Source organism: Pelophylax lessonae (assembly GCF_965119305.1).
Source record: "Pelophylax lessonae genome assembly, chromosome: 2".
NCBI lineage: Eukaryota > Metazoa > Chordata > Amphibia > Anura > Ranidae > Pelophylax > Pelophylax lessonae.
Window position 1 is genome coordinate 623735506 of NC_138769.1, and position 12380 is coordinate 623747885.

Here is a 12380-nt window from a genome sequence, read left to right on the forward strand (position 1 = left end):
GCACATATATGATGGAAAAAAATAGGTTTGCCACCCCCACCCCCCCCCCCCAGGCTGGTACAAATAATATATTTTAGGTTGGTAGAGGATGGTGGGGATCCTTTCCCATTCAGATCTTGATCACTGTAGCACTACAACAATTTTTGTGTGCCACCCTTCCTTCAATCCATAGGAAACTGCCCCTACCATTAAAGGATGACTTGTGTTTGCCTCCCAGGCTAAAAGTTCCCAATCCTCTCTGAACATGATTCTGATTCTGGAGCAAGCTACTCTAGTTTCTAATCCAATCACATCTACTCTAAAGCTAAAACTAAGATATACAGATAAAGATTTGTGATCGATAATGCTTGATGTTAACCATATATGATTTTGATTTTGTTTCAGGTGCTGAAGGTGCTTTGTTTGAACACTCAGTGGAAACTCCTTTAGTTAGAGCGGATTCCTCAAAGCAACTCAGGTATGGATGTTGTATAACACTGGTGATACTTTTACTAAGTCTGGGGGATTGCACCATTCTGGTGTACCAGCAAGGAGTGCAAACGGCTCTAGAGCCTGTGTCAACAGGCTTGTGTTTGCTTCAAAAGGTTTTTACCCCTCCATGCAAGTCCATGGGAATGAAAAATCCAGTTGAAGCAGGTCAAATGCAGGAGATTGTCTGCAGGTTAAATGCATCTGTCAATGAATTCTTAATGAGGTCAGAATGTCTTAAATAGGGATGATCGAACGGTTCGGGTCGACCATCGGTTCGACCCAAACATTGGGTGTTCGAAATTGGGTCGAATTCCAAACTTTTTGCTGAAAAAGTTTGGAATTCGGAAACCAGAACTGACCAAAATGCAATGGGACAGGAACTGGGCTTTAAAAGCCCGTGATTGGACCAGAACCATCAGTAAAAGCCAATTGAGGGGGCAGGAGAATGCTAGGAATGTGATTGGAGTGACTAGGGGGTCCAGAGGCCAATCATTAGTGAATTAGTCAGAAGAACTTGTCAGGTTGTCATGGTGCACCTGAGCACCATGAGCAGACCCTACCAATGGATCCTGCTCTCTGGTAGACAGAGACAATATAAATGTACCTGGCAATCTCTCTGGTAAGCAGAAAGATCCAAAACTATACTCTCTTCTAGCACCTACCTAGGAGGGTGCTACATCTTTTTAGCACCCACCCGAAACAAAATTTAGCCTGGGTTTTATCTCTGTTGTCGGAGAACTTGTCAGAAGTTATCATGCTGATAACAGAAGAACGGAGCAGGAGAAAGCCACAGGACTTAGGGCTTTGAAGAGCGATAAGTAAACACTACAGTACAGATAGATGTGCCCAGGTCAAATTACATGAATGGGGTTTACATATACTTTAAGGCCTATAAGGCACCTTAAGTGCAACCTAGCCCTTAAAAATACCTAAAACAAACCCACTTATAAATCGCAATTAAGTATTCAGAGTAATCAGTAAACCGCCTTTCTAATACGTACATTGACAAAAAAAATGTTTTCCCGGTCTTAGTTCAAAGCAATTTCAAATTTGATACATAAACCATTGCTCAGTAATGTGTAATAGTATTCGTGAAAAGGTAAAATAATATCCGAAGTGAGCTAAATAAAAATATGAGTTTATTGGCTAGTGTAGAAGTCGATACAAATGGCAGGGAGGCAAAGATGGCTTAGCCAGTAAACCAACAAACCCATACATCACTCTTATAATAGCAGAGCTAATTTGTCAGGAGTAACATTGGTAATGCAGTTTTAGTGCCCTTGCTACTACTGGGAAGGTACTGCGTATTTCAAGATTTTCACCTTGCCTCACTACAGGAATTGCTCTGAATTTTGGCTGAGGAATGGTAAATGGTGTTGCCAGATACCACTATACTATAGAGTAGGCTGGATTAGATCCAAAAAGTAATTGTGATTCAAATAGTTAGTTTGTCAATACTTAAGAATATTATATGGATAAGACATGTGGCTGAAGGAAATTAAGGTTTAGGAGACCATGGGGATATAACCTTTGGTGCCCTGAGTCAAGTTTTTTTTCTTCCAGGGTTATTTTTTTTTAAAATGCAGCTACACCCCCTGATGAGTACATTCGAACAGCAGAGAGTCCCACTGTCAGAATGCAATGTCCTGGCTGGGGGGATTCTTCAATCCACCTCGTTTGTGTGGATAGAGGAATCTGTTTGTTAATTTTTTCATTCAGCCCCCAAATACTAAACCATATAAAACCAGCTTTAGATGGCTTTGTCTTTGGCAGATAGGAAGATAGAAGAGTTTAGTTCCCTTTTAATTACCAAAGTGTGTTACATATAAATCAGACACCCATAATAGTAGCTTAGTTGCAATACCCACAGAGTACATGACATAGCACATATTAAACCCCTAAAAAAAAAAAAAAGAAAGAAACTCTGTATCCACATACCACCGGCAGCAAATAGATACAGTATGACCATCCAATCCACTACTCAGGGGGTGCACCACTCCTGTTCTGATTTACAGGATTTATTAGCATGGTCTTTCTTTTAGGAATTAAGCATGCATGTATTTAACAACATTTCATAACTGTCAGCATTAATATAGCACTTTATTTCATTATTCATAATTTTTTATATTAGTATGTTTATCTTGCTGATATATGTCCATTGTTTTCTGTTTGGTGTTTTTGTGACTTTGGGGATGCAGGGTTATTTTTAGTGTTTTTGTTATTTGCCATGTACTTTTTGAGGATTGCCACTGATTTGTATGCAATGAATCTTGGTTATTAATATTGAACTTTTTTCATACTTATTTCCTATATTTATCTGCCCTCTTGCACACCCAATGGTGTTGGTTCAATTTTGGTATCCTTTTGCAGTTCATCTGAAAATGATTGGGTGCTCAAATTAAAAAAAAAAAAGTTTTTCCTGGCAAAGTGAAAAACGCACTCCTTTTAACAAAGCACCCCTGTAGAATAAGTGGTGTGTTAAGAGACCAGTATTGTAAGACAATTTCAGAACTTTGTGACCTGGGACATTGTTGACCATAAATCATCAATCCTTGTATGAGTTTTTCTCAAGGTAAGAGTGCTTCACTTCAGGTTCTCTGCTGGCTGAAAAGATAATTAACATTATTTAAACATGATAAGTAGCATGACAACATCTGTACCTTGACAAATTCAATTATTTTCAGCAGGGCCCTTGGCCTTTTTTTTAATTATCCTACAAGTCATTGTATTATAAAAATAAGGTCAATGTGCTCTTTGCTTGTAATTCTTTATCAGATCTGTCAGTCATAAAACACTTGAAGTAGTCCTTTCAATTACTAGTCGTTGCTTTGAAGCTTCAACTATCTATTCTATGGTGATTGCAAACTCATTAGGTCATAATTATATTTACAGTGCAGGTGATATTTGCCAGGTTTATCAGTTATTTATTATAGCATGTTCTCCGAAAGCATTATGGTCACATAGATACTTAAAGGGAAATGCTCACTTATTCTAAGTGAGCACCTATTAAGTTATCATTGCTGTGTTTACCTACAAGTAATTTTATGTTTTCTATTACATATTTTATGGTATTAATGATAGAGATTCGTAGATACTGTAAGCCACTAGAGGCAACTGTATTTGACTTGTTGGGGTTGATTTACTAATATAAACGGAGAGTGGAAAATCTGGTGCAGCTGTGCATGGTAGCCAATCACTTTTTAACTTTAACTTGTTCAATTAAGTTTTGACACAAGAAAACCTGAAGGCTGATTGGTTTCTGTGCAGGCTACAGTTTTAGTAAATTAACCTTATTCCATTGTTCAGATAAGCTTTTAGTCACATATAAAGTGCTTTGTTTTCGGTGAGCCAGCTGATCCATAGACTTGCATATGGGAATGAGCAGTATAACACAGTAAATGTTGCAAAGCGGGAAAAAGAGTCTTTATGTAATAAGCAAACATAGCTTCCTCCATGTATATATGTAGCTCCAAGCAACACACTAGCATACATACTGTATAACTGGGAAATTATCTGTGGATACACAATGCTTTTAACTAGCTTTTTAGTGTTGCCTTTACCACCAAAGTCTAGAGCCAAAGCTGCTAGAAGTCTCACCTAATTTTGAGTCAAGTCAGACCAGCTCCCCAAAAATGGGATGCTGGCTTGTAAGCATTGAGCATATGCAAAAAAACCTAATAGTACAGAGGTGGTCTCAAAACAGATATATAAGGGCAAAAGTGTGATATTTTAAAAATGTATTCTTTATTATACAAAATATAGTAGTAACATGCATACATAAATAAACATCTACTAAACCACCTTTTGCATGGCAGAGGGTGAAGCTCTGCCACCCCACCTTGCAAGGAACCTCCACCAACGTTGAAGGGAATATGACATAGTATGGTACAGGAAGGGACACACCCATGTATGTTTTTCAAAAACAAATGCATATTATATTGTATTTATGTGTTCTAAAATTATATGAGAAAATAAAAATTTGATAAAGAGTAGCACAGCCGCCACCATGTTGTTCAATACTGTAATAAAGTTTGTACTTTAACATGTGTGCAAAAATTAAAAATGATTACACCAACAAAAGAGTTAAAGGTAAGATGCGGTGTTATATGATCATTATATGATCCTACAATAGACAGTCCCTAAAGGCAAGTCTACTCAGGTAATATAAAATAGAAAGAGGACCAATGAGGGGTCTGACTGTAGGTGTAGCAAACTGTGAAAAATATGTGCAAAAATTATTTTTTTCAAATGAATCAAATACAACAGAAAAGCAGCCAATCCTATTCGGTGTCCCCACCGTAAGTGACAATGTTCAAATAATCAAAAAATCGGCGCTAATCCATCATTAATAAGGAGTGAAAATGTGGTATTCAAAAAATCAGAAGAAATGATAAATAAAATCTCATGCAACATAAATGCTCAATGACGTGCAACAAAAATTATACAAAACAAAGTCCAAATGATTCAGTGGTATATGAAAAAATCATAAGTGTATGAGGTGATGATTCTTCAAATAAACTGCGAATCTTGATGCTTAAGTTATATTCAAACAAAGTGTACTTCTTTATCACCAAATAAAATAGAGTGTAGTGGCCGCTTACCTCAATACACACCAAACACGCGTGTATAATCGCTCCTTGCGATGTTCCTCAGACTCCTCAGATTCCTTTTGTTATGGATAGATGGTGGGATCCCAAACAAAGCAGCACCTTATTCTTCACTAATGACCTCTAATCTCTAGATGAATCCTTCACAGTGCCAAGATGTCTCATAGAGATAATAAAAGAGGGGCCATCATGGTGCAGTATGTTCCAAAAAATATTTAATAAAAAATGTAGTACACTTACACAATAGACTATACAAATAAACGCTGACCGCCAATGCGGTATCAATCACAACCTCCGGTCACGGCCGTAAACCCGGAAGGGACGTCACCCGGCTCCTCCTCAGGTAATAGGTGGAGTCTGGTCATGTCCACTCATCCCACACCAAATAAGGCAGAACTTGCTCCCTCGTGCCTGTGATCACCTTAGTTATTACCTGTTTTTAAAAGTAGAATTCCTGCCTAAAACTTAACTAGTCTTAAAAACTGCCCCCATAGAATAAGGGGAGCCAGATCACACGATAGGATTAGAGTAGACTGAAAATAGGTAAGTATATACATCTTTTTTACACAAGTTAGTCAGCATTGGTGACAGTAGGGGGTCTTATCTGTAATTCTATTTGAAGTTACTGCACATGATCAGTAACCTAAATATGGGTGATACTGTAATCTCAGGAGGCAGCATCACCAGGAAAGTGAGAGGGTGTAAATTTATTAAGCACCACAAACCCTGCTGTTAAGAGCGCCAGCAATCTCCACTCTGAGTGCCGGTTTATGAAGAATTGTAGCTCACCTTTCCTCAGGAAAAGAGAAGCGATCTACAAGCGCTGAGAACACAGGAGAACTGTGAATGCAGGCTGTAATCTTGTGAGAAATTACAAGACTACGGTTTTATGAATGTAACAGTGAAAATTAAATCAGGAATAATACACTTCCTAATAAAAGTAAAATATTAAAGTTATACTGTAGTCCCCCCTCCCCAGTCACAAAACTAGTTGTCCCTTAATTATAACACATAATTATTATTAATATTCAAACAGTCATCAGACTGTGCTTTTTCATGCGAATGGTATATAGTGAAATGATTGAACCTGGATCTACCATACAGATATACACCATTTATAACATTTAAAAATAAATATATCTTAATAAATCATTCAAATAACAGAGCTCTAAAATTAAAGCCTCATTCACCCTTGGCGATTTGGATTCCAAATTGTGCTAAACTCACAGCAAAACGTGCATTTTGGTGCTATTCATTTTGATTGGCACCCAAATGTGATGCAGTTTTCCCGCAATTGTGGTACAACAGAATTGTCAATTGTGCTAAAACACACATTTAAAAAACGCGCAAAACTCGTCGACCAAAAATGTGCATGAGCTTCTTTTGTGCGTTTTTGGAGCAGAAGGAGGCCCATTAAAATAAATAGTGCTGCTCCGAAAATGCACTAAAACATTATTTATATGAGTTTCTAACACTCTCTCTGGAATTTTGTGTGTGTGTAGTAGGAGCTGATGTTTATTTCACTGGTCTATCTCAGCTGGCTCCTCACATCTCAGCTGATTCTCTCCTCCCTCCCTACTAACTCGACCTAGGCTGGAAAAGCAGGGATAGAGATTTTTTTCAGACTAATGCCCCATACACACGTGCAGATTATCTGCAGACCTTTGTCTGCAGACTTACCAAAACCATATAATATGAGGTCAAACCTAAACACTTTAAATTTGTATGCAATCCGGCAGGCCCTTGCACTACATAGAAAAGGTAAGTCTGCAGACAAAAGTCTGCAGATAATCTGCACGTGTGTATGGGGCATAACAGTCAGTGAGATCCTCAGATCTCACATTCATAAACCCTAAGGCGTTTGTGTGACAATGAATAAGAGGAGCGTTGTGTGCTGACATGATCAGTGGAGAACATCTTCTCCGCTGATCATCTCAGTTATATAAACCGCTAATGATCTGAAATGAGCTGCAATCATCAGGATCACAGCTCGTTTCCGTTTTCATAAATGGACACCAGAGATGTGGGACTGTCTTGGCAAATCACTACATGGTTGGCATGTGTAGCACCCTACAAGGTAGGTGCTAGGTAAAGTATAGTGGGCCTTGTCTGCCTAACAGCAGGGCCATGTTTCAGTTAGGTTTTCATGGTTCCCAGGTTTGACTGTTGAGACTGGGGAGTCTCCCCACTGTACTCAATGAGAGGGCTCTCATTGCACAGTGGAGGAAACCCAGCCAATGGCACACTCAGGCTTTTACCTACCCCAGAAAGGCAGATTCTGCCTCACAGGATTCTGGGAGGGGGTATAAGTTTGAGGGGAGCACATGATACAGCGTCTTTGGCAGGAAGCAGAGTCCCAGGAGGGAGAGTACGGCTGTTTCTTCTCCTGTCAGAGGAATCGGGTGTCCCAGGCGGCTTGCCTGAGGGGACAGAGGGCTGAGCTGAGCTGCAGAGAGGATCCCGTGTGCCGAGGACCAGCGGAGCTGAGAGGGGTCGAGTTTCAGGAAAGCATTCCTAGTTCGTGAGTACTGCAAACTGCCCCTGGGGGTCTGCCAAGTGAGAGAGGACCACTCCGGAGAAGGTCAGAGGGATCCGGGAGCTAGCTAGCCGGTGCAGGAAGCAAGTGTACAAGGGGGTGCCAGTGTTGACCCTGAAGTGTAAAGGGGGTGCCAGAGTTTGGACCCTGAATTGCACAAGGGGGTGCCAGTGTGTGGACCCTGAAGAGTAAAGGGGGGGTACCAGTGTGTGGACCCTGAAGTGTAGAGGGGGTGCCAGCAGTTGGGCCCTGAAATGTTTAGTGTACAGCGTGCAGTGTACAGTGTTGAGAGTTGCAGAAGCAGTTTACAGAAGCTACATCAGTCAGGAAGGACTGGAGGGAGCAGTGTTCAGGACTTTTGAGCTAATCAGAGTGTCAGAAGTCAGTTCTCAGTACAGTCCAGGACTTTTGAGCTAACCAGAGTGTCAGAAGCCAAGTTTCAAGTACAGTCCAGCAAGTCAGTGTTTTTGAAGCGCCAGCAAGCATTGTTGATATATAAGGGCAAAAGTGTGATATTTTAAAAATGTATTCTTTATTATACAAAATGTAGTAGTAACATGCATACATAAATAAACATCTACTAAACCACCTTTTGCATGGCAGAGGGTGAAGCTCTGCCACCCCACCTTGCAAGGAACCTCCACCAACGTTGAAGGGAATATGACATAGTATGGTACAGGAAGGGACACACCCATGTATGTTTTTCAAAAACAAATGCATATTATATTGTATTTATGTGTTCTAAAATTATATGAGAAAATAAAATTTTGATAAACAGCAGCACAGCCGCCACCATGTTGTTCAATACTGTAATAAAGTTTGTACTTTAACATGTGTGCAAAAATTAAAAATGATTACACCAACAAAAGAGTTAAAGGTAAGATGCAGTGTTATATGATCATTATATGATCCTACAATAGACAGTCCCTAAAGGCAAGTCTACTCAGGTAATATAAAATAGAAAGAGGACCAATGAGGGGTCTGACTGTAGGTGTAGCAAACTGTGAAAAATATGTGTAATTTTTTTTTTTTCAAATGAATCAAATACAACAGAAAAGCAGCCAATCCTATTCGGTGTCCCCACCGTAAGTGACAATGTTCAAATAATCAAAAAATCGGCGCTAATCCATCATTAATAAGGAGTGAAAATGTGGTATTCAAAAAATCAGAAGAAATTATAAATAAAATCTCATGCAACATAAATGCTCAATGACGTGCAACAAAAATTATACAAAACAAAGTCCAAATGATTCAGTGGTATATGAAAAAATCATAAGTGTATGAGGTGATGATTCTTCAAATAAACTTCGAATCTTGATGCTTAAGTTATATTCAAACAAAGTGTACTTCTTTATCACCAAATAAAATAGAGTGTAGTGGCCGCTTACCTCAATACACACCAAACACGCGTGTATAATCGCTCCTTGCGATGTTCCTCAGACTCCTCAGATTCCTTCTGTTATGGATAGATGGTGGGATCCCAAACAAAGCAGCACCTTATTCTTCACTAATGACCTCTAATCTCTAGATGAATCCTTCACAGTGCCAAGATGTCTCATAGAGATAATAAAAGAGGGGCCATCATGGTGCAGTATGTTCCAAAAAATATTTAATAAAAAATGTAGTACACTTACACAATAGACTATACAAATAAACGCTGACCGCCAATGCGGTATCAATCACAACCTCCGGTCACGGCCGTAAACCCGGAAGAGACGTCACCCGGCTCCTCCTCGGGTAATAGGTGGAGTCTGGTCATGTCCACTCATCCCACACCAAATAAGGCAGAACTTGCTCCCTCGTGCCTGCGATCACCTTAGTTATTACCTGTTTTTAAAAGTAGAATTCCTGCCTAAAACTTAACTAGTCTTAAAAACTGCCCCCATAGAATAAGGGGAGCCAGATCACACGATAGGATTAGAGTAGACTGAAAATAGATAAGTATATACATCTTTTTTACACAAGTTAGTCAGCATTGGTGACAGTAGGGGGTCTTATCTGTAATTCTATTTGAAGTTACTGCACATGATCAGTAACCTAAATATGGGTGATACTGTAATCTCAGGAGGCAGCATCACCAGGAAAGTGAGAGGGTGTAAATTTATTAAGCACCACAAACCCTGCTGTTGAGAGCGCCAGCAATCTCCTCTCTGAGTGCCGGTTTATGAAGAATTGTAGCTCACCTTTCCTCAGGAAAAGAGAAGCGATCTACAAGCGCTGAGAACACAGGAGAACTGTGAATGCAGGCTGTAATCTTGTGAGAAATTACAAGACTACGGTTTTATGAATGTAACAGTGAAAATTAAATCAGGAATAATACACTTCCTAATAAAAGTAAAATATTAAAGTTATACTGTAGTCCCCCCTCCCCAGTCACAAAACTAGTTGTCCCTTAATTATAACACATAATTATTATTAATATTCAAACAGTCATCAGACTGTGCTTTTTCATGCGAATGGTATATAGTGAAATGATTGAACCTGGATCTACCATACAGATATACACCATTTATAACATTTAAAAATAAATATATCTTAATAAATCATTCAAATAACAGAGCTCTAAAATTAAAGCCTCATTCACCCTTGGCGATTTGGATTCCAAATTGTGCTAAACTCACAGCAAAACGTGCATTTTGGTGCTATTCATTTTGATTGGCACCCAAATGTGATGCAGTTTTCCCGCAATTGTGGTACAACAGAATTGTCAATTGTGCTAAAACACACATTTAAAAAACGCGCAAAACTCGTCGACCAAAAATGTGCATGAGCTTCTTTTGTGCGTTTTTGGAGCAGAAGGAGGCCCATTAAAATAAATAGTGCTGCTCCGAAAATGCACTAAAACATTATTTATATGAGTTTCTAACACTCTCTCTGGAATTTTGTGTGTGTGTAGTAGGAGCTGATGTTTATTTCACTGGTCTATCTCAGCTGGCTCCTCACATCTCAGCTGATTCTCTCCTCCCTCCCTACTAACTCGACCTAGGCTGGAAAAGCAGGGATAGAGATTTTTTTCAGACTAATGCCCCATACACACGTGCAGATTATCTGCAGACTTTTGTCTGCAGACTTACCAAAACCATATAATATGAGGTCAAACCTAAACACTTTCAATTTGTATGCAATCCGGCAGGCCCTTGCACTACATAGAAAAGGTAAGTCTGCAGACAAAAGTCTGCAGATAATCTGCACGTGTGTATGGGGCATAACAGTCAGTGAGATCCTCAGATCTCACATTCATAAACCCTAATGCCCCATACACACGTGCAGATTATCTGCAGACTTTTGTCTGCAGACTTACCAAAACCATATAATATGAGGTCAAACCTAAACACTTTCAATTTGTATGCAATCCGGCAGGCCCTTGCACTACATAGAAAAGGTAAGTCTGCAGACAAAAGTCTGCAGATAATCTGCACGTGTGTACGGGGCATTAGGCGTTTGTGTGACAATGAATAAGAGGAGCGTTGTGTGGTGACATGATCAGCGGAGAACATCTTCTCCGCTGATCATCTCAGTTATATAAACCGCTAATGATCTGAAATGAGCTGCAATCATCAGGATCACAGCTCGTTTCCGTTTTCATAAATGGACACCAGAGATGTGGGACTGTCTTGGCAAATCACTACATGGTTGGCATGTGTAGCACCCTACAAGGTAGGTGCTAGGTAAAGTATAGTGGGCCTTGTCTGCCTAACAGCAGGGCCATGTTTCAGTTAGGTTTTCATGGTTCCCAGGTGTGACTGTTGAGACTGGGGAGTCTCCCCACTGTACTCAATGAGAGGGCTCTCATTGCACAGTGGAGGAAACCCAGCCAATGGCACACTCAGGCTTTTACCTACCCCAGAAAGGCAGATTCTGCCTCACAGGATTCTGGGAGGGGGTATAAGTTTGAGGGGAGCACATGATACAGCGTCTTTGGCAGGAAGCAGAGTCCCAGGAGGGAGAGTACGGCTGTTTCTTCTCCTGTCAGAGGAATCGGGTGTCCCAGGCGGCTTGCCTGAGGGGACAGAGGGCTGAGCTGAGCTGCAGAGAGGATCCCGTGTGCCGAGGACCAGCGGAGCTGAGAGGGGTCGAGTTTCAGGAAAGCATTCCTAGTTCGTGAGTACTGCAAACTGCCCCTGGGGGTCTGCCAAGTGAGAGAGGACCACTCCGGAGAAGGTCAGAGGGATCCGGGAGCTAGCTAGCCGGTGCAGGAAGCAAGTGTACAAGGGGGTGCCAGTGTTGACCCTGAAGTGTAAAGGGGGTGCCAGAGTTTGGACCCTGAATTGCACAAGGGGGTGCCAGTGTGTGGACCCTGAAGAGTAAAGGGGGGGTACCAGTGTGTGGACCCTGAAGTGTAGAGGGGGTGCCAGCAGTTGGGCCCTGAAATGTTTAGTGTACAGCGTGCAGTGTACAGTGTTGAGAGTTGCAGAAGCAGTTTACAGAAGCTACATCAGTCAGGAAGGACTGGAGGGAGCAGTGTTCAGGACTTTTGAGCTAATCAGAGTGTCAGAAGTCAGTTCTCAGTACAGTCCAGGACTTTTGAGCTAACCAGAGTGTCAGAAGCCAAGTCTCAAGTACAGTCCAGCAAGTCAGTGTTTTTGAAGCGCCAGCAAGCATTGTTCGGCCCCCAGCCGGCATCAAGACAGCGCTGAAAGGCATTTTTCTTCAAGTGTCCCATTTTGTACCCAGTTGAGCCAAAGGAGTATCCCACTCATCCCCAATATAAAATAAACAAAACAAACCAAAGATGCCGGACTGGTCTTTGACTCAAATCTCACACT

General features: G+C 40.7%; 1 protein-coding gene across 2 annotated transcripts in view; it reads left to right on the plus strand.

The window, feature by feature from the left end:
* Positions 1-12380, plus strand: part of SGCG (sarcoglycan gamma) — a 300854-nt gene that overhangs the window by 255657 nt on the left and 32817 nt on the right. For both annotated transcript variants that reach the window (XM_082246683.1, XM_082246684.1), the window contains exon 6: positions 385-457. In XM_082246683.1, the coding sequence (XP_082102809.1) occupies positions 385-457 (73 nt within the window). The remainder of the gene's footprint in view (positions 1-384; positions 458-12380) is intronic.